General features: G+C 40.7%; 1 protein-coding gene across 1 annotated transcript in view; it reads left to right on the top strand.

Annotated features, from left to right (window-relative positions):
• The window catches only part of RP1 (RP1 axonemal microtubule associated), a 224,265-nt gene that overhangs the window by 27,321 nt on the left and 173,109 nt on the right, over positions 1–23,835 (top strand). Inside the window, exons 3-11 of the mRNA XM_056112482.1 lie at positions 1,782–1,945; positions 3,449–3,535; positions 8,050–8,182; positions 10,561–10,712; positions 15,412–15,490; positions 17,184–17,259; positions 17,919–17,995; positions 18,099–18,130; positions 18,290–18,419. Coding sequence (XP_055968457.1) covers positions 1,782–1,945; positions 3,449–3,535; positions 8,050–8,182; positions 10,561–10,712; positions 15,412–15,490; positions 17,184–17,259; positions 17,919–17,995; positions 18,099–18,130; positions 18,290–18,419 — 930 coding nt within the window. The remainder of the gene's footprint in view (positions 1–1,781; positions 1,946–3,448; positions 3,536–8,049; positions 8,183–10,560; positions 10,713–15,411; positions 15,491–17,183; positions 17,260–17,918; positions 17,996–18,098; positions 18,131–18,289; positions 18,420–23,835) is intronic.

A 23,835-nucleotide genomic window follows, 5' to 3' on the forward strand; every position in this document is an offset into this window, starting at 1 on the left:
TTCCTAATTCCTTAATACTTCACTTTTCTTATTGATCAGCTCTTGGTATCTATTCCAAAGAAACCTGGCAAAATTATCCCTAGAGATCATTTTATACTACTTCCCCTGTGCTATAATGTTCAGTTTATGTTGTGTTCATCATGAATCATCTGCTTGCGAACATGTCTTTCATTCTTCTGAGAGATATAAAGTTTACTATTTGTGGAAGTTACTACATCTATTCATCAGTAATGATAGATAGCACAGATTCTGGGCCCGGAGTTATAGTACAGCAGTCAGGGCATGTGCCTTGTATGAGCCCACCTGTGTTAGACCCCCGGCATCCCCTACGGTGCCCTGAGCATCACCAGTAGTAGTTCCTGAGTGTAGAGCTAGGAGTAACTCTGAGCAATGACAGGTGTGACCTAAAAAATAGATATTTCAGATTCCTTTACTCTATATGATTTCAATCTGAAATACATTAATTACCACGTAACCTTTTATGTTGGAAAACACCAAGAATCTTAAACTGTGTAATTCTGCAGGCCCATACTATGTGACATATATTTGACTCCATATATATGAGTACTGGAGATTTATAAAAATCCTTATGCTCCTCCACCCAGATCCCCCATCTTCCAATACGTAGGTGTTATACCTACCAACTTCCCCGGCGCCATTACACGGCCAAGACCCAGAGACTATAAAACCCTGCTCCCTAAAGAGAACAGCAGAGTCTCCTGCCTCTGCACCTGGCTGTCCTCACTGGGGCCCCTTGGAGGAGGGTGGGTTGAGTTTCCCTCCCCAAACCGAGCAGAGCCCCGGCAGCTGAAGACCTCCAGTTCCAGTCACAGCCATGCTTAAGACCACTTTCCCCACATGTTCGGACGAGCCTCACACATGAAGGAACCAGCCGAGGAGCCCATGTGTGCGGGATCCAGGGCATAGATCTCCAAGCCTGCTCAGATTGGGATGGGGCCTCCTCCACCCAGATCCCCCATCTTCCAGTATGCAAGCGTTACACCCACCAACTGCCCATGGCACCGTGTAATCCCATCAACGGCCAAGACCCAGAGACTATAAAACCCAGCTCCCGGAAGCGACATCTTATTATCTCATTCTTACTTTGGACAAACTGGCAGGCTACGGAATGTAACCTGCCCACACGGCAGAGTCTGGCAAACTCCCCGTGGCGTATTCAATATGCCAAAACCCAGTAACCATGATGGGTCTTATTCTCCTGACCCTGAAAGAGCCTCGAACGTGGCACTTTTTAAAAATCTCAGGGCTAGGACGAAGGAGACATTAGTGGGGCCTGCTCGAGGCAATCGATGAACAACAGGAAGAAATGACAGTGATACTTGATGCTTAAATGTAAGTATGTAGGAAGTTTCTAGGAGTTCAGTAATGGCAGACCCTGGGAGGATAATGTTATTACCTTAGCGTTATTATTAAAGCCCTTCTTAGAGGCTGATGGATAGCCAAGTACACGTATGTGCAACTCACATGAGTACATGCTTTTCACGTGGGGGGCCTGGGTGTGAACTCTAGAACCTCATGATCCCAGGAGCAACATTTGAGCACTGCTGGTGTGTCCTCAAAATAAATAAAACCTGTCTAAGAAATTCTCATAGTTAAAGAGAATATAGTAATTTTATCTTAAAAGGCAAGTGCAAATTCTGTGTCACAGCATTTTTCTAGGGGAGATGTAGAAGTTCTGTCTATCATGAACTCTGCCATTCTGATAGTTGTAGTTTCAGAAGTCAAGTCGCTGATGCTGTGTGTTATTTGTGCTTCTCCAGCTAGTGGTTGGAAAGTTACCATCATCACCAGTGACTTGCCAAATGCAGGTACCAGCTCTCAGATTTATATTGTGCTGTACGGACAACACAGAAGTTCAGCTCCCATATATCTCTACGGAACAGATGGGGCGCAGTTCCAGAATGGCCGTGAAGACAGTTTTGCTGTGAGTAATAAAACCGAGTAACCTATGAATTTAAGTGAATTGTTGTAACGACAACGGGTTGTTCTTTAAGAAGGAATATAGGAATGTCACACACTGAACGAGGTATTTGTTATTATAATACCGTGTGTGTGTGTGTGTGTGTGTGTGTGTGTGTGTGTGTGTGATGCACTCAGCAGTACTCAGGGATCATTCTTGGTGATGCTCAGAAATCAAACCCAGGTTGGCTGCCTGCATGTGTGTGTGTGTGTGTGTGTGTGTGTGTGTGTGTGTGTGTGTGTGTGTTTCATAGTTTGGTTTTGGGGCCACATCTGGCGGTGCTCAAGGATTACTCCTGGCTCTGCGCTCGGGGATGACCCCTGACAGTATTTGGGGCACCATATGCAATTCTAGGGATCAAATCAGGGTTTGGTGTGTTTACCGTAAGTGTCTTAACGCCTAATGATCTCTGGTCCTGTGTGATGGAAATGTACCCTGGTATACATTCATTAGCAAAAGGACATTTCCCTTTCACTTCTCCTTTCTGTTTAGTCTTTGGATATATTGGGTCTGAATCTTTAAAGCATTTGTTCTCACAGTAATTTCAAATACAGTTGTTAGATGCCCAATTGAAATTATTTTCAACTTTAAGTACATAGAAATTTTATGGAACTGCAGCTAAAATTCTCCTCTGTGCTCTGCTTTCATTGTATCCTCTCTGCTTTTGTATATAGTTTCCCCCCATTGATTTAGAATTATGGTTTAATATTCCTAGCAATTTCTTTTATGACAAATAGGCTGCTCAAATAGATTGTTTAATTTACATGCATTTATGGATTTTTGCAGTTTCTTTTATCCAGTATTGATGTCTAGTTTTACTCTTGTTAGAAAATACTTGTTATATAATTTCATTAATTTCCAAAACTCGTTTTGTGACATAACATATGGTATATCTTGTAGAATATTCCTTGTGCACGTGAGAAAAGTGTGCATTATGTGGTTATTGAGTGGAATGTTCTAAAAATAGCTGCTGGATCTAGTTGGTATATAATATTGTTAAGTCCTCTATTTCCTTATTGATCTTCTGTCTAGTTGTTCTATGCATTATTCAAACTGAGGCATTAAGGTTTCCAACTATTATTTCCGACTGCCTATTTCTCTCTACTTGTTTCTGTAAATTTTTGCATTGTGCATTTTTGTTATCTATTATTAGATATATACAGTTGTATAGTTCTTTTTAATATATATTATTTATTCATGCTATCTCATTAATAACAAAAATCCATTAATGTTTAACTTGGGGTGGCTTCCTTAGTAAATGGGTTCATGGGATATGTGATGAATCTACTCACATCTCATTTAGCATCTTGGACTTGACACTGCTTGATCTTCAGAAATAAATGTTTATGATCCTTAAATATTCTTGGTGAATTGACTGTCTTATTAATATATAATGCCATAGTATGGGCTCTCTTAAGTGTATTTTGTAAAATCACATTGAAACACACCCTCTTGGTTGCTTTCCAGATCACAGTGGGAGACCTTGGCACTCTCTCTAAGATCCGTATTGGTCACACCAATTCTGGAGCCTCCCCTTCGTGGCACTGTAAGGAGGTAAAACACGTCCCTTGCAGAACCATCTGCTAATTCTATTCAGAAATCAAACCTAAGGAATCATTTCATGTTTATTGTAAGTTAATGGAACCACGCCTGGACCGGTTTTTAGTGTATTTCTGAAAGAAACAATATTGTATGATCTTACTAGTAGTTCAATTCTAATGAATTAAATGAAGAGTAGATTAAGCCCACACGAAATTAATTCCTAATTAATTGAGGGAAGCAATTTAATAAAATAATCTCGTCACCTCTTTGCAAAGAAGAAACCTTTGGGACTCTGGATAAACTGATATTCCTTCTTGATATGATACTACTAGTGATTGTTAAGGTGAATTGATGAGTATAAATCTGCTTCAGAAGATGAACCAGTGAAATATTAATATACTTGGCTAGACTGCTGATCTCAAATTTAGGCTGCTCATGATAGCATGGTAAAAACTCTTAGGGACTTTCAGGAACAATTTTTTTTTTGGTTTGGACCACACCTGTTGACGCTCATGCATTGCTCCTGTGCTCAGGGATTACACCTTGTGATGCTCAGGGGACCCTAGGCTGGCAGTGATTTAACTAGGGTTGGTCCAAGGCAACAGAAGTGCATTGACGCCTGTACTATCACTCTTTCCCGATGACGATCATGATCATCCTGTTGTTTGTCGATTGCCTCGAGCAGGCCCTAGTAACGTCTCCTTCGTCCTAGCCCAGAGATTTAAAACAGTGCCATATTCAAGGCCCTTTCAGGGTTAGGAGAATGAGACCCATCATTGTTACTGGTATTTGTCATATTGGGTACGCCATGGGGAATTTGCCAGACTCTGCCGTGTGGGCAGGTTACATTCAGTAGCCTGCCAGGTTGTCCAAAGCAATAATGAGATAATAAGATGTCCAGTAGCTGGGTTTTATAGTCTCTGGGTCTTGGCCGTTGATGGGATTACACGGTGCCAGGGGGCCAGTTGGTGGGTGTGACCCCGCCTACTGGAAGGTGGAGGCTCTGGGTGGAGGATGCTCAGCCCCGATCCGAGCAGGCTTGGAGATCTCAGCCCTGGGACCTGCATGCCTTTGTTCCTCTGCTGGTACTTTCATGCGTGTGGAGAGTGGTCTCAGCATGGTGGTGGCTGGTTCTGGAGGTCTTCGGCTGCTGGAGCCCTGGTCGGGGCGGGGAGGGAAACTCAACCTGATCCCTCCAAGGTGCCTCGGCGAGGACAGGCAGGCACGGGGGCAGGAGACTCTGCACTGTTTTCTTCCGGGAGCTGGATTTTATAGTCTCTGGGTCTTGGCCGTTGATGGGATTACACAGCACCAGGGGGCTAGTTGGTGGGTGTGACCCTTGGAGGGGTCAAGTTGAGTCTCCCTCCCCGCCCCAAGCAGAGCTCTGGCAGCTGAACACCTCCAGAACCAGCCACAACCATGCTGATACCACTCTCCACACATATGAAGGTACCAGCAAGGAACAAAGACATGTGGGTCTCGGGGCTGAGATCTCCAAGCCTGCTTGGATCGGGGTTGAGCATCCTCCACCCAGATCGTCCATCTTCCAGTAGGCAGTGGTCACTCTTTCCCAGGAACAAAAAACTTTACATTGATTAGAGTTAAAAGTTTTACACTGATTAGAAATTTTTATTTTGATTTAAAGATTCAATAGATGAAAATTTTTACTTCCTACCAAGGCTTTCCATAAATTGCAGATCTTTATTGTTGGAAGTCACATGGGTTATCATCTGTTTTTGTGTATGGTATCTTCTGATATTTTGATATAAAATGCCAATGGGTCTTTCAGCTGCTTTTCAAAATTTGAATACTATCTATTTAAATGCCTCATTTTCTTCTCAAACCTGTCTTCAGTTTTACAATATGTGAGAAACGAAATCAATGAAAAATTTATGGAAGATAATTAATTCCTTAAAAACATATATATTTTTTAGGGACAAAGAAATAGTATAGGAGAAAGGCACTTGTTTGTACACTGCTGACCCAGGTTTGATCTCTGGTAGGGCATATGTTCAGAAAGGATCCCTTAGCACAGAGCCAGGAGCAAGCCCTGGGCACAGCCAGGTGTGGTACAAGAACCAAAGGGAAAACAAACAAAAAGCATTTTTTAATTCCATCAGCAGAAAGGTATATTTGTCAGTAATGCTATATATTTTCCATGAAAGTGGCAAAGGATACTGTTGCGAAATGGAAAACAAAGCCCAATTTATAAAAATGCAGAACGCAGAACTGAGGATTCAAAATTCAGAGTCACCACCTGGATTTTAAAAGAAAGACTCTAATCTTCCCTTTCTTACAGAGCTTTTGAAGTCTGGTATCAGATTGATCCTGAAGTGATCATATATAATAACAACTTTGATTTTTCTCTTAGGAAGATAAATGAATTTGCAAAAACCGCTAATCCTTCTGCAATCACACCTGATGGAGAGACAATCACCAGCATTAAATTTATGACGAGATTGGGATGTTGTGCTAATGGTTGAGCAATGGGATAGATTATATAATAGTGTCAAGCTAGGAAATGAGGCTGAAGGTTTCTATTGCCTTTTTTGTCTGTGGCACGCATTCTGCGTGTGATATAAATTGTTTGTGAAGGGCTGCCCTCACCTGTTTATGCCTCGATTGGGGACAAGATGCTGCTGAGTTCCAGTGTGGCACAGTACCCTGAAGTATTTGGGAACTACACCACAGAGCTCAGAGAGTTACGCAGTGCCGGGGAACTGAACCCCAGGCCTGATGTGTGCAAGCCAACACTCCAGTCCTTTCAACTCTCTCCTTCACCACAGAAACATCATCTCAATTCAAAGCATTTTTCCCTGAGCATCTTAAACACTTACATAATTTACCCATTTGGCCAAATTGAGATGCTAGATAATGGGTTGGAAATTTTCAGTTCAACTCCCGTTATATAGTTTTGAAGTTGGAAATTTAAAATGATAACTAAGTCAATTTGTGACTCTAACATCAAGGGCATTGAATAAAAATACTTGAGTCCATTTTAGCAACATAATGCAACTTTCATTCAGCTCGAAAATGCTCATATTGTTTGTAGGACCTTAATCTTCAGCCTTTTCAGTTAATTTGGAGAAGATTACCAAAGCAAAAGTTTCTATGTTGATTTATTTTGTGTTTCTTAAATTATCTGCCTTGGGCTTTAATTAAAATAATCAAATCAAATAACGATGGCAGTAAAAGCAATCTTGTAAAAACATTTCTGTGTGTTTATCAGAGAATCCTTCTAAAAGCGTTATTTCTTCAGAATTACTTTTGATATATATTTGTGAATGCAAATTTGTGTACCATACAAAACTTGCAAAAATCAGTAAGTTTAGGATCTGAAAATATGTCTTAATAACACCATTATCTTCTTCAACTGATTGTAAAGTTTAAAGATTAAGTTGTAAAGTTTAAATTGTGGCACTTTAAAGAGAATAATTTTATTTTTACTAGTAAAATAATACCTCAATGAGTACTGTTACTTTTAAAAGAGTTAATAGTAGCTTATTCATGAAAGACTAAAGTTTAGAATCAGAAATCATAACTTGAGCCTTTTAAAAAATTTTGGGGGGGAGGTTTCACCTGGCAGTGTTGCTTAAGGCTTACTCCTGGCTCTGTGCTCAGGGATCACTCCTTGTGGGGTTTGGGGAAACTGTATGTGGTACCAAGGATCAAACTGGGGTCAGCCAGGTGCAAAGCTGCTATGCTATCTCTCTGGTCGACAATGTCTACTTCTTAATGCTTTTTCAAATTCATTTGCTCCCATCAGAATTTATTAACATCTTTGTTTTACTTTAGGACACTGTCACTGTCACTGTCCTCCTGATGTTCATCGATTTTCTCGAGCAGGTCCAGTAACGTCTCCATCGTGAGACATTGTTGTTACTGTGTTTGGCATATCGAATACGCCACAGGGCGCTTGCCAGGCTTTGCCGTGAGGGCAAGATACTCTCGGTAGCTTGCTGGGCTCTCCGAGAGGGGCGGAGGATTGAACCAGGGTCACATGCAAGGCAAATGCCCTACCCACTGTGCTATCGCTCCAGCCCCAGTTTAGAACAAATGGATTAGATATAATATCTTATAGCAGGTGCCCAAATCCATAATTAATTGCCCAGATTTCATTCAGTGCTAAAGATCCAAGAAGAAAATATGTCAGTTTGAATCTTAGTGAATGAAATATAAGTTCATCCTAATATTTTATAAAAATCTCATTGAGAAAAAAATCACTAAGGGTTTGGAATCAGAAAATAATTGATTAAAAATATAAACATCTCTAAATATAAAAATAGTACCAGCACTGAAAGTTTGGGAAGAAATTGGTGTATTTAGCAGTTAAAAACAGAAAGAAGAGAAATAATTTAAATTGATGACATGGAAAAAAAACAAAAGTTATCACTTTTAAATAATATTCAATGTCTGGCTTTAAAAGGTCATTTTTTCCTGAGCTCCATAGGTTTGCTGTAAAACTTACTTTATTCCTTGACAAGGTATTCTTATAATTGGTTCACACAATTATTTCTGTCATGTAGATACAAATGTGCAACAAGAGTTCTGGAAAGCAGTTTTATATTCCCGTGCAGCGATGGTTTGCACGAGATCAAGAAGATGGAGAAATCTGCCGAGAATTTCCTATTTTAAATGAAGGAAAACCTACTCTTCCAGGTACAAATCCAACTCCGGACATTACAGACGGATGTTATTTGCTTAAGTGTCAACCTACAGGGAACTTGACAAATACGAATGTATTGATGAAATTAATAAATGACTGATCACTTCTCATTGGGGTCACCTCTGGCAGTTCTCAGGCCTTACTCCTGGTTCTGCACTCCAGAATCACTCCTGGAGGTGCTCTGGGCCCAGCTTGGAGTGCCAGGGACAGAATCCAGGTTGGCCACGTGCAAAGCAAGCGCCCTACCCACTGGACTATTTCTCTGGCCCAGGGAGGCTCTTTTCTTACCAATTATCTCTGCAGGAATGACAGCTGAAATTTTTTTTGTGTGTGTGTGTTTCTGTTGTTTCATGTACTGACATAAGGAATATGTCGGTGTCAGTAGTTAGATTTTAGGAAGTTTGACTAAAATGCCTCAATGTGGATTTCCCTTTATCATCTTTTCCTATGTTAGTTAACATTTTCCCTAGTCTTCCAATTATGAATAATTTTGGATGATATTCTGGCTACTTTTACTTTTGAAGTCTTCACAGTGTTTCCCTTTGATGTTCATGGTACTTGTGTCCATTCACCCAACTTGGCTTCTTTTTAAGCTCCTGTGTCTGAGCTCCTGTGAGCTGCTAGGGTCAGAAACATTGAGTCCAAATTGGAAAATATCCGAGAATAAAAAACAGTATTCCGACTGCTGTGTTTTATTTGTATTTTTGGGGCAATACCCACCAGTGCTCAGGACTTACTCTGGGCTCTGTGCTCAGGGATCACTTCGGTCACATGCAAGGTGCCTTATGTCCTGCCCAACCTAGCTCTTACTGTCCTTTGCTTGTATTTTAGACTTTCATTTTCTTTCTGAGCCCTATGTTTTGCTTTACTTGTTAGCATCTTCATGTAGTTGTTCCATCTATTCTGTCAAGATTTTAAAACTGTGTTCAGTGGAGAGATTGGGCGACTGAGGGTATTGCATATTTTTAAAAAAAATTTTTATTAGTGAAACACCATGAGGTACAGTTGTAGACTTACAAATTTTTCTGCTTGGGTTTCAATTATACAATGATCAAACACCCATCCATCCACCAGTGCCCATTTTTCATCACCACTGATCCCAGTATCCTTCCCACCTCCCTTCCCCCCATCCCACCCTGTCTCTGTGACAGGGCATTCCCTTTTGTTCTCTCTCTCCTTTTGGGTGCTGTGGTTTGCAAGAGAGGCATTGAGTGGCAATCATGTTTGGCCTATAGTCTACTTTCTGCATGCTTCTCCCATCCTGGGTGGATCCTCCCAACACCCTTTATTTGGTGCTCCCTTCTCTATCTGAGCTCCCTTTTCCCCTAGCATGTGTGGCTGGCCTCCAAGCCATGGAGTAAACCTCCTGGTACTATTCTTGGGTGTTAGTCTTCTATTTTGTTTATGTTCCCCAGATGAATGCCATCTTTCTATGTCTGTCCCTCTCTTTCTGACTCATTTTGCTTAGCATGATACTTTCCATGTAGTACCGCTGTATTGAGTATCTTAACAGGAACTGCAACTCTTGATTCACTTAATCACTTAATCACTTAACTTCCCGTTAGTCATCGATTTGCTCGAGCGGGCGCCAGTAACGTCTCCATTTGTCCCTGTCACGTGCTAGTGTAGCCCAATGGCATCTGTTTGCTCCGGGAACATGAAGGGCCTCAAACCGATTGTTCATGATCTTGACGAAGAAATCTGACCATCTGGAAGGTGGGCGGCCACGCGGTCTTTTGACATCCTGTGGAATCCAGTCGGTAACAGCTCTAGTCCAGCGGTTGTCTTTAAATCTCATTATGTGACCAGCCCATCTGATTTTTGATACCTTGGCAAATGAGACAGCGTCCCTGATTCTTGATCGTCGACGGATGTCAGAACTCCGGATTCGTTCTCTCATTTGAGTGAAACGTGATATTCCAAGCATAGCTCTTTCTATTCTTCTTTGGGAGACCTGAATGGCGTTCTCATCTTGTTTGCGTAGGGCCCAGGTCTCTGAGGCATATGTTAATACAGGAAGAACAGTGGAATCAAAGAGATGTGCCCGGAGCCGGAGGTTCTTTGTCCTCTTAGCTATTTCTTCGACGTTCTTGAAGGCGTTCCAAGCTGCTCTCTTCCTCCTGCACAGCTCGGGTGCCAGGTCATTTGTCATGTTGACCTCTCGACCTAGGTACACATAGCTGTTGCATTCGGAGATGGTTGTTCCGTTGAGAGTGAATGGGGCGTCAGGAACAAGGCTGTTTCTCATAAACATTGTCTTTGTAAGATTCAGCTGTCTTCTTACGAAGACAACTCTTGATTAGATATGTATATTTCCTCTATCATATTTATAAGGCAGGCACTATTAAACTTGTTTTCCTTTTGTTATCAGTGATAACATATGAAGTGCATGTGACAACTGGTGACCTTTGGAATGCTGGAATATCAGCAAATGTCTATATCTCTATCTATGGAGAAAAGGGAGATACGGGATGCAGACAACTGCTGAAATCAAAGAACTCCTTGAAATTTCTAAGAGGACAAGTAAGTGAAAGTCCTTTGTTTCTTTTAAAGGGTGGCAAAAAAGAATACGTGACAATTGCCATCTGAGTTTCTTAAGAGCATAGTTTAGTAGTATTGAATATATTCACTTTGTTGTACAGGGGCACTCCAGAAGATAATCATCTTTATAAAACTGAAACTTTGGGAGACCTTGGCCCCAGAATAACAATAATAATTTTCTTCTTCTTCTTCTTCTTCTTCTTCTTCTTCTTCTTCTTCTTCTTCTTCTTCTTCTTCTTCTTCTTCTTCTTCTTCTTCTTCTTCTTCTTCTTCTTCTCCTTCTCCTCCTCCTCCTCCTCCTTCTCCTCCTCCTTCTCCTCCTTCTTCTCCTCCTCCTCCTCCTTCTTCTTATCCTCCTCCCTCCCCTCTCCCTCCCCCTCTCCCTCCTCCCCTTTCCTCCTCCCCCTCCCCCCTTCTCCTCCTCCTCATCTTCTTCTTCTTATTATTTCTTTTTTTTTTTGCTTTTTGGGTCACACCCAGTGATGCTCAGGGGTTACTCCTGGCTCTGCACTCAGGAATTACTCCTGGCGGTGCTCAGGGGAACATATGGGATGCCAAGGATTGAATCTGGGTCAGCCTCACGCAAGGCAAACACCCTACCCACTGTACTGTTGCTCCAGTCCGTGGAATACCTTCTTTAAACAAAAATCGAGAATACTGTTCCCCTCCCTTGATTATACTCTCAGGTGCTACTGTTTTCCTGGGTTATTCCAGTGTCTGGGCCTTGGGGAGCAGTTGGTATCACTTCCTTCAGGAAACACTACTCTAGATCTGAACAACTCCCCTTTCTTCCCTATTCCCAGTCCCTTAGAACCACATACTGTATTTTGTTTCTGTGCATTTGATTGCTTTTGGTATCATCTATTTAGAATCTTTTTGTGACTATCTTATTCACTAAGCACAATGCCCTCAGGATTTATCCATGTGGCTCTGGAGAGAAGTACAGTGGGTAGGGCATTTGTCTTGAATACAGTGGGTAGGGCATTTGTCTTGAATACAGGCAATTTAGGCTTGATCCCTAGAAATTCATATAGTTACTCATGTCTTGCCAGGAGTGATTCCTGAGCACAGAACCAGGAGTAAGCCCCTGAGTACTGCCAGGTGTAGCTCAGACCTCTCTCCTTCCCCCAAAAGATTCACCCATGTACAAAAGTGATAGCACTTTCTTCTTTTTTAAGACTGAGTAGTATTTCATTGTGTATGCATATATATATGTAGAGAGAGAGAGAGAGAGATCTATTTCTCTCTATCCTTTTATTTTCCTATTTATCTGCTGATGGACACTTTGTTTTTAAATTACTGGGTATTATGAATAATGTGGCTGTGAATATGGGTGTGCAAATATTTCTTTTATTCCTTCAATTAAGTTGTCTTACTATTTAGTCACAAATTAGGTTGCTGTTTTTATGACATACTTTTTTTTAATAATGATTGCATCATTTTACAATGTCATCAGCAATGTACAAGTCTTCCATTTTCTTCATGTCCTTGTCAACCTTTGTTATTTTTTTGTTTTATGACAGCAATCATTCCTAAGAAGAGTGAGGTGGTATCTCATTGTGGTTTTGCTTTACCTGTGTTTTGTTTGTTTCAGGGTCACACCTGGCAGTGGTCAGGGCTTAACTTGGCTCTGCACTCAGGGAATCATGCCTGGTGGGCTTCAAGGGCCGTAGGTAGTTGTTGGAGATTGAATCCAGTTGATGGTGTGCAAGGCAACTGTTCTACTGGACCTACTCTCTCTCTCTCTCTCTGGTCCCAGAAGTTCTAATATTTGACGTAGCCCTCTTGGTTTATCTTTCTGCTCTTGGTTTAATATCCAAGACATTCTTTGCCAAACGCAGTGTCCTAAAGCTTTTCTCCTGTGATTTCTGTTAGGACATTTTAATTTTGAATATTTAATGTATGTTGACATAATTTTTGTACAAATGATGAGTCCATTTTTATTTTAATTTTATGTGGCATGTAATGTTTGAAGACTGTCCTTTCCTGACTATTACCAGATTAGCAACCTTGTCAATATTTTCGCCAATTATGAGGATTTGCTTCTTAGTTCCCAATTTTAGAATATGTGGTTTAGTTTTTTTCCTTTCCCTGGTTCTTGATTTATACATTTAGTTTATTCATTTGACTTTTTAAATTCATTTGTTTTTTAGTGAAAGCATTTGTAGATGTACATGTCCTTTTTAGCAAAGATGTGTTATGTCCTTTTTTTGTTATGTCCTGTTAATTTTTGGGTTGAATATTTTTTGAATGTTACCCTTTCAGGAAAATTTAGTAGGAACGAACCCCCTTATCTTTTATTTATTCCTATTAAAGTGTTGCTTTACTTTTGAAGGGCAGTTACAGCTAAGACATAATTTTTGTTTATTGGATTTTCTTTTTTTCAGTTTGAACATATTAATTGCTTGCATAATGTCTACTCAGAAATCTCATAAATTAATAGACGCTCACAAGAACATTGCAAGTTACTTTTCTCAACTTACATTGTCCAGTGCTGAAACTGAATATATTCTTTCACTCTGACTAATATTAATATATAAATAAAAATTTTTAACTGAATGAAACAAAATCTATATTTTAGTAATGACAGCTTTTTATGAACCAAATATCTTTAAATGAACAAGTCAGGATATTTTTACCACACACACACACACACACACACACACACACACACACACACTTCTTTTTCTTAGTCTTCTTTATATAAATCACAAATATGATAGCCCATTTTCCCTGCCAGTCTTTTCTGTTATTGCACAGGGACCCCCTCCAATGACAATGGGATGACAGTGCTACTTGTTATCTTGTCCCAAGCAGCATCTTTTGTTAGTGCTAATGTTTGTTATAGTTAATAAGGTCTACTTATACAGAGAGGCAATGGTTATAAACAAACATAATTTTTGCCATAAATCTTGCTTCAATGACTTAACCTCATTCGTGCCATGGATATATTTTTCTTGCAGAGTGACTTTTTTTTTTCTTTTTGGGTCACACCTGGCGATGCACAGGGGTTACTCCTGGCTTTGCACTCTACTCCTGGCGGTGCTCAGGGGAACATATGGGATGCTGGGAATTGAACCTGGGTCAGACACGTGCAAGGCAAACGCCCTCCCCACTGTACTATCGCTCCAGACCCCAGCAGAGTGACTTTTAAGGATAAAATAAAATATACTGGAAAATACTCAAAACATATAAGATGTTATGCAAATATAAAGTGGTTTTTTAAATTTTTAAAAAAATTTTTATTAGTGAAACACCATGAGGTACAGTTGTAGACTTACAAATTTTTGTGCTTGGGTTTCAGTTATACAATGATCAAATACCCATCCCTCCACCAGTGCCCGTTTTCCACCACCATGGATAATATCCCTCCCACCCCCATCCCTCCCATCTCACCCTGCCTCTGTGGCAGGGCAATCCCCTGTGTTCTCTCTCTCGTTTTGGGTGTTGTGATCAGCAAAAGAGGCATTGAGTGGCAAACATGTTCAGTCCATAGTCTACTTTCGACATGCATCTCCCCTCCTGGGAGGATCCTCCAAACACCCTTTATTTGGTGCTCCCTTCTCTATCTGAGCTGCCCTTTCCCCTAGAATGCCCGGCTGGCCTCTAAGCCATGGAGTAATCCTCCCGGTGCTGGTCTCAGCTATTCTTGGGTATTAATCTCATATTTAGATTAATTTTAACTTATATTCCACAACATATTATTACAGCATTTGAACGTGTAGCATTAGTTTATGTTTTCTTAAGGGAATGCCTTCTTTTCAATTTTACCCATATTTTAAATATACAATGCTTTGGAGCAGGAAACAAACTAAAAGAAAAAAGAAAATTTTTTGTTGCAGTTGTGCATTAGGACTTTAAAGAAATGTTTTAGTTTCTAAAATTTTTGCATTAGTATCTTTTTTAAAAAAATTTTTGTTTTGCTCTTTTGGGGTCATACCAGGCAATGCTCAGGAGGTACTCCTGGCTCTGCGCTCAGGGTGGTGCTCAGGGGCCCATCTAGGATGCTGGCGATCCAACCTGGGTCAGCCGCGTGCAAGGCAAACGCCCTGCCCGCTGTCCTATCTCTCCAGTCCCTTGCTTTAGTATCTTAAAATTATTTTAAAACTTGTTTGTGAATGATTGATAAATATTGCTAAAACAGAATCCATCATGGATACATAGGAGTTGGTTGCATTCAAATGAATTAAAACTTTGGTGTATTTTTTTTATAGGATTCTTTTAAAAATTGGATCACTGTGGGATACATGTCTACAAAGTCGTTTGCGATTGGGTTTCAGTCATACAATGTTCCAACGCCCATCCCATCACCAGTGCACATTCTCTGCCACAATGTCCCCAGTTTCCCTTCTGTCTGCTCCCAACCCCTGTCCCCACAACCTGCCTCTATGGCAGATTTTTCCTTTCTCTCCATCTCTCTTATTTTACTTTTTGGTGTACATTTTCCCCATTAATTTATACTGTTATTATTTGAAAAAATTGCCCATTGAGCATCCCAAATTTATGTTTTGATACTGAAAAATTAGCAACAAAAATGTAATATTTGTTAAGTATTATTGTTTTACTATACCTAATGTACATAGATTTTGTATTTGTTGATAATTTTTTCACATTAACTTTTACTGTCTTAAAAATAAGACTTTGAGTTCAGAATAAGTGTACTTTTTTTTTTTGCCTATAGACTGACACCTTCTCCCTGGAAACAGTGTACCTTGGGACTTTGTCTAAGATTGCCATAGGTCATGACGGACTTGGCCCAGGTAAGTGTCTGGGACTTCAAATCTTTTTTCAGTTTATTCAGGGGACATCCAGTGTAAAACAATTTATTAAACATCATAATACATTCACCTGTAAGCATTGGGTATTTAAAATCTAAATATCAGATACTCTTTATATAGTATCTTTTCATTCTTTAAAATGACGTAAACTCTTCTAGCTGTTTGTGGTGGCTGAATACTAGGAAGAGTGATGCATAAAAAAACTGTAGAAATTTGGGGCTTGTCTGCTGAGATACAATGTAGCGTTCCAACATTTGGTCTTCCTGTTGGTTGTGAATTAAATTTATAGAGTCAGCTCCAATTCATGCAAAATTCCAAGTCAACTCTATTGCTATTCTGGAGAGAGCCCAGTGACTCTGACGCATGTTTGTCAGAATATTAAGGGATTTCCCGGCTCTTACATCTGACACTAATCCCATCGTGAAGATGGACTTCCCCCCACAAATGGACATTGCTAATTTTCATTAAGCTGTCATTTTGTAAATCCTCATAAAGTTTCTCTGTAAAAATGATATTTTCCCTTGAAGGAGACAATGAGACAAATGATTCTTAGTCTGTTTCTGTTAGGATTTAAGAATTCAGTGAAGAAAAACAGCTGTAACGGTGACATTCTAGCCTGAGAGAACTGTGTGAGGAAAGACACAGGTTTTAACCTGGCAGTGATTATTCAAAGTATAACTCCTGAATTATCAATTTTATGTAGGATCTTATTAAACTTTTCATTCTTGTTGTGTAGAGATAGCACAGTGGGTAGGGCTAATTGCCTTGCACACAATTGGCCGTGTTTTATGTCCAGCACTCCATATGGTCCCCTGAACAGTGCCAGGCATGATTCCTGAGTGCAGAGCCAGGAGTTAACCTTATAGTTAAACACTATGGGGTGTGGCCAACCCCACCAATATTAAAATTAAAAAATAGTTTTTGAGGATGACCAACCATTCTGGTTTTCTGGCTACTGATTTTAAAATAAGTACTTTAAAATCATCCAAAATCCTGTATTCTGGGAAACCATTTGTCCAGGTTCAAGAGGAACATTTATCACGTTAAGTTGCCTGTCCAGTGCCACTTAGATGCATGTTTGGTGAAAATTTGAATTTTAATAGTTTCCTACAAGTATATTTTGGAAATAGAGTGTGGATCACCCATGCGATTCTTTGGAAGATGCGAGGTCAGGGTTATCAGTACAGTTCATGAAATCAAAAGCAATTGTACTTTTGTTCTATTTTCAGCGATTTGAAAAATAATATTGAAGTAGATATCATAAAACAGAAGCTTTCAAATAAGCTGTGCTTTTATTACACGTTTAAAACTCTTTCAATGCTTCTTACGGTTTTCTTCTGTTCTTCCTTTTTATTTTAAAAATTTATTATTTTTATTGGTTTTGGGGACCCTCTGGGCAGTGCCCAGGATGTACTCTTGGCTCTGCTCCCAGACATCACTCCCAGGAGGCTTGGGGAGATACTGGGGTGCATGACCTGGGTCAACTAAACACCCCACCCCACCCCACCCCACTGTCCCATTACTCTGGTCCATCTCTTATCTGAAAAATCAAAACTTAAAGAATCACAACATACACAGGTGAATGTGGAAGGTGGTCCCTCCTTTTTAGAATGCGAGTTAATACCTGAGTCATACAAAGTCACATCATGTTTTTCTTTCTGACATTTATGTTTAGGAAATGGCTGGTTCCTTGAGGATGTCGTGATTATGGATCCCACAACAAACCATGAATATGCTTTCTTCTGTCACAGGTTTGTTGGCTTTTCCACCACACAAATTCATGTTATAATTCTTTTTTTTTTTTTATTAGTGAAACACCATGAGGTACAGTTGTAGATTTACAAATTTTTGTGCTTGGGTTTCGGTTCATGTTATAATTCTTAATCAGCTCCAGATTCATGTATTTCAACAACAGTGTAGCTAACTGAAATATTCCTATTATTTTATGTTTTGTTGATAAGTTTTGTAAACATTACCTTTAGGGGATGCTCCTATTCTGAAGAAACATACTATGTTTATCAGCACACCTAGTGACATAATTTAAGATTTTTAAAAAACGTGTATTAGAGTATTTCATCTTGTTGGTTTATTTATTTATTTTTTTGCTTAATTTTGCCAGAACCAGCTTACTCCTAGCTCTGTGCCCAGGAATCACACCTGGCATTGCTTGGGCCACCATATGTGGCATCCTGGATTAAACTCGGGTTGTCCTCATGCCAGGCAAATGCCCTCCTTATTGTATTTCCAGCCTCTTCTCATGGGTGTTTAAAATCTTACCCTTTCCCCATTTTTATTCAGGTTTCCCATGCCTTTCCCCAATTCCAGTTATCTATTACTTACTATTTGAGTAGAAAATTGCTAATTGTTTACACTAACCCAGAACATAGTCTATGCAGTTTTTCTTCCACAGATGGTTGGATCAAGGGGAAGATGATGGTAAAATTGCCAGAGAACTGTATGCCAGGGACAATGGTATTATCTACGCAAGTGAGTGTCACCTACGGAGTACTTGGAAGTCCTGTTCTATAATGATTAGGGAAAACATGGTATGAGTGAAATTAATGTTTCCTTCTTTCCTCTATTTCCTCAGAACAGAAGTTAGAAGTGAACAGAAAAGAAACAGTAAGTTTTTACTTCTGTTCTACCGTTGTTTCCTGCAGGGTAATATATCACATAGCTAGTTGAAGTATTGAAACAAATGGTGAAGTTTGGTAAGGGAAGGTGACTTTTAAGTGACATTTCTGTCTCCTCTCAGAGGTTCTTGTTTGCTTTTCTGTTTAGTGGGCTGCAGAAGGCTGGAAGTTTGCAAAGGGAAACACACTTCAGTTCTACAACAGACTCACTGAGGGCTTTGTCCGTCTACACCCAGATGGCACAGTTGATGCAGTTGGAGAGAAGGCAGACAAATATGGTAAAGTTTTTTGGGCCAAGTACATGGTGCTGTGGCAGGTTTGGGAGCTGGAAGAAGACGTGTTTACAGATCCAGTGTAGTTTTCTGGCGTTTTTGTTGTTGTGGTGCTGGGAATCAAATCAAGGGCCTCATATATGCAAGGCAATGAGTTCTCCCTTATGCTAATGGTAGGATAAGATTCGCCCTTATACCAGTGGTAGGATAAGATTCTTCCTTATACCAATCTAAAATATTGCTACCATGACACAACGTGCTTTAAGTATAAGAAAGCTATCATTTTCAGAAACGTACCCCAAGGAAAAATTTATATTTAGTATCATGTAATTGAAGACTGTAGTACTGTAGTCCCATTGTTCATGAATTTGCTTGAGTGGGCACCAGTAACGTCTCCATTGTGAGACTTGTTACTCTTTTTGGCATATCGAATATGCCATGGAGAGCTTGCCAGGCTCTGCCGTGTAGGTGGGATATTCTCAGTAGCATGCTGGGCTCTCTGAGAAAGACGGAGGAATAGACTCCAGGTCGGCCACGTGCGAGGCAAACGCCCTACCCGCTGTGCTATCACTCCAGACTAAAATGAAGAAAATTATGATTGCTTATAAAAAGCAGGAGTTATTGCTTTCAATATAGCCATTTAAGAAATTAAGTTTTTCCTACTATCTACTGCCTATTCTGTTTTCAACCCTGTTCAATAATTTGAGGACTTAAAAACAGCTAAGTGCTCACTGATTATATTAGATTTTATTTCCAAATATGGTCATAAAAATATTCTCCCATTGTTAAATCAGATATTGTGTAATATCTAATGTTTACCCTACTTACACAAAACCAGACAGCACTAAGTTGAAGACCAAGACTTTATCTTCGTTGGCTCCCCAAGGCTCAATAGTACAATATCATAAAGTGAAGACCCAGTGATCAGTGATACCAATGTATAAAATAGGTGTGCTAAATGAAGAGGATGGGGGTGGAGAGAGAGAGGAGAGAGAGAAAGAGAGAGCGAGTGAGAGAGCTTAGTATCATGGAATTGGAATGCTTTTTAGACACAAGTATTCTTTAAACACACTTGTTTCTAATGGGAACTTGCCACTCCTATATCAACAAATGAGGTCGAATTCCCTACTTCACAACACCAGCATTTTCTACATGTTTTGACTTCTAGAAAGCAGATGATACTACATTACAACTTCCAAGATTTGCTGTTTTACCTTTGCTTATAGTAATCCTTGGGAGCTAGAAGTCCATGCAGGAGGAAGTCCAGAGGGGCACCAAGTAGAAAGCTCTCGTCGACCAGATTAACTGAAGAGTTTGGAGAAAATTTTAACCTCAAGTTTTTTTTAGCACCTTAATATCCTGGTCCTATAATATATGAAGCAGAATGAGCAAATTTTAAAAAGATGTAAGATAGAATGAGTAATTCTCCTTACCATAATTGACATTTTTTCAACAGGAGGTCTTTTATGTGTGATAATTATTTGCAGCATTATTTCCAATGTTATGCTCAGTGGCCCATAAATTCACACTCATGAATCAGTTTTCACATGCTTCGAAAGTGTTGTGATGAATAAATCTGACCCGTAGACTCCTTTTCAGGAAAATATTTCCAGAACATCTTTCTGAGCTATATTGGTTTTTAATTTTCACTCTGCAGAACAGTGCTATTTTTTTATTACCCTGTGCCAATCCTTCTAATTAGCTACCAAGCTGATGATAAATTTAGCTACTTCCATACTCAGAGAATTAGGAACCCTCATTTCTCTGAGAACTACTGAACCATTTCTTGAATACTGGACTTAATAGCTGACTTGCAGCATGAGAAGATCTGAGAGACTTGGGGGAACGTCATTTAATGATCAGAAGCCCTCAGCTATTAAAAATAATACCGTTCCAGCATTTACAATGACTCGCACAAACAAGTCCTCTTGTTCTAGGGAGGGAATCTAGCGAAAGCTAGTCAGTTGTAAACACCAACCTTCTAGTGACTATTTCACTGCAGGGTAAGTGTCACAAAATTTCCATTCCCCAAATTTTACACGGCTGTCTTATTTTATATTAGTATTATTAAGGTAAAGGTAAAGGTAAAGGCCCTCCCGTTGATCGTCGATTTGCTCGAGCGGGCCCAGTAACGTCTCCATTGGAGACTTTGTTGTTACTGTGTCTGGCATATCCAATACTCTCGGTAGCTTGCCGGGCTCTCCGAGAGGGGCGGAGGAATCGAACTTGGGTCGGCCATGTTGGCCGCGTGTAAGGCGAACGCCCTACCCGCTGTGCTATCGCTCCAGCCCTTAGTATTATTAAAGGGGAGAAAATTCATAACCTCAATTCCTGCTTACTTGGCTTATATTATCAGATGTGAATGTTTGTATTGAGTCACCTGACTGTCGCATAGTATCTGTATCAGAGGCAGGGCTGAGAGCGTCTGAAGGATCAACACACAGAATGCAGAGAAACTGGATGGAGAGTCACACAGGGGCCTGGCTGAGAAAACTCTCAGGAACAAAGAAGTCATCACTTCAACTCTGTGGAAGGCAGCCTGTTAAAGATGCTTTGCCATTCAGTTAAAGATTCTTCTCCTGGGTGGGAAAAGGGGAGAAACAGAGTGTGCTCTGAGAAAAGGGATGGTAGGTCTGGGACCTGAGAGAGAGAATTCCCACCCAGTGTGGAAGCCTCTCCGGTGCAGATGACTGACAGGGCGTGAGTTAGACCAGGACTTGCTAACTTGACAGACTTGGTCTTCGTTGCACAACACGGACACACTCTGGCTTCCGGGGAGCATCGTTCCCAAGGTGAACACACCCAGGAGGATGGTTGTCTCCACCCAGCACCACCCGTGAGCTGCCGCAGCCCCGTCCCACTTGTCACCCAGAATCCAGCTGAGCAGTTTGACTTCTCACAGAATTCACTTGTGCATTGGATCCCATGAATTGTAGACTCTTAGGGCTTAAGTTCAACCAACACGGGCCCAAGCACATCTGGCCCAGGCCTGGAGTAATCGTGTAGGTGAGCACTGCCCAGTTTCAGTTCCACCCAGTAGTGGGGTGGAGGAGGTGTCTCAGACACAGCACTACCCCTAAGGCTCACCGTCTGTCTCTCCCCTGTTCCCCCAAGCTCATGGGCTCCACTCTGCCCAAGTAGACCCACTTGTCAGATAATCCGCAGGGTTTTACTAGCAGCCAGATCAGAACAGAAGTCAGTCGTCCCGAAGTGGGTGTACCACATTTACGCTCCAACCTAAGTTAAAGAAAACACAGTTCAATGGGTCTGAATAGTCTTAGTTTGGTGCCTTTCCCCACCAAGCCGAAGCGACTGACAGTGGATGATGCAGAGAGGGCCCAGCTGACCCAGGGCCACAGCTGGGAGAAAGCAATGGTAAAGGTAAGGTAAATCTGCCATTCTGGATGCACAGCTAGTAGTCAAGGGCCCAGAGGAGAGTCCTGTCCATCAGGGTGTGGCTCTGAGCAGACTTTCTGAAACTGGTTTTGTGAGGGTGAGACTGATGCCATGACAATCTGCAGCCAACATTAAGTCTTAACTAGGCCTCAGTTTCTGTTTCCCCAAAGCAGGACTTGCGATTTCTGGTAACTCTCAGTTGATTAATGTGCCTGGATAAGGAATCGGGCAGTTGGGTCTGGTCGGTCATGAGGGGTCAACTGTCCCCTCCTTAGAAATTGTTACTAACCATTGCCTAATTGCTGACCACTGTTGGAATAGGGCCAATGCTAAAAATAGACCAGGATATAAACTACTTCTTAACTCTGAACCCTACATAAAACTGCTTGTGATTTGGAGTCGAGGTCCTTGTCAAGACTCCACTGTGTTGGATGAGACTTGGACCCTAGCTTGAGCTAGTAATGGCTCATGCTAGTAATATAGTTCCTTTGCTTTTGCATTATCGTGTGTGGACTTGGGCTCTCCGCAATTGGGGATTTGAAACTTGGGAACAACAGTTTCAAATTATACTACAAAGCGACAGTGGTCAAAATTGTGTGGAAGTGGAATAAAGCTAGACTCTTGGACCGATTGAACAGAATGGAGAGCCCAGAGATAAAGCGTCAGGTTTACAGACTGCTAATCTATGACAAAGGAATTTGGCGCAGCAAGAAAAGCCTCTTCAACACATGGCACTGAACCAACAAATGTATAGGCACATACAAATAAGTAAATAAAACTGGACCTGTATTTGCACCATCCACAAAAGTTAACACAATGTGTACTGGAGACCTCAAGATTAGACCAGGATTCGTTCAATACATTGAAGAAAACATAGGTAAAAATTCCCAGTATATAGACCGTAGAGGTGTCTTCAGTAATTTGACTCCACTGGTAAAGATAAAAGAATACAAAAAGTAAACAACTATGATTGTATTAAGTTTACACATTTTTGCATGGCCAAAGAAACTCTAACCTCATTAGAATAGAAAGAGTCTTCTGAATAGGAGAAAATATTTGCATACAATGCTTCAGATCTGGGTGGATCTGGGTGGATCCACCACCCAGATCCTCCACTCAGATCCTCCAAATTCCAGTAGGCTGGGGTCACACTCACCAACTGGCCCCGTGGCGCAGTGTAATCCCATCGACGGCCAAGACCCAGAGACTATAAAACCCAGACTATAAAAACCAGCTCCCAGAACTGTTGTGCCCAGACATCTTATTATGACATCTTATTATCTCATTCGTACTTTGGACAAACTGGCAGGCTACCGAATGTAACCTGCTCACATGGCAGATTCTGGCAAACTCCCCATGGCATACCCAATATGCCAAATACCAGTAATAATGATGGGTCTCATTCTCCTAACTCTGAAAGAGCCTTGAATATGGCACTTTTAAAAAAATCTCAGGGCTAGGACGAAGGAGACGTTACTGGCACATGCTTGAGGCAATCGATGAACAACAGGGTGGTTGAGATCGTGATCGTGATGCTTCAGATAAACGGCTAATATGCAAAATGTGTAAAGTACTCAACTAGCTCAACAACCCAACAATAATCCCATCAAAATATGGAAAGGGAAGATAACGACACTTCTCTGAAGAAGACATAGGAATGGCTACTAGGCATATTCACTCATTATCAGTGAAATGCAAATCAAAAGAATAATGAGATATGTCGCACTAATGATAATGGCCTTTATAATAAAGACTGGAACCAACTGGTGTGGCAAGGATACAAGGAAGGAAAACTCATTGACTATTGCTAGAAATGTGGTGTCATTTAGCCTCTGTGGAAAATGGTGTGGAGATTCCTCAGAAAACGATGAGCAGAACTCTCAGATGATCCAGAAATTCCACTTCTTAGCATTGCCTCCCTGAACACACAAAAAACATTCATTTAAAATGATATTGCACACCTATATTCATTGCAGGGCTGGAGCAATAGCACAGTGGTAGGGTGTTTGCTTTGCATGCGGCCGGC

The sequence above is a fragment of the Sorex fumeus genome, unplaced genomic scaffold (genome assembly GCF_029834395.1).
Source record: "Sorex fumeus unplaced genomic scaffold, SorFum_2.1 ptg000002l, whole genome shotgun sequence".
Taxonomy (NCBI): Eukaryota; Metazoa; Chordata; class Mammalia; order Eulipotyphla; family Soricidae; genus Sorex; species Sorex fumeus.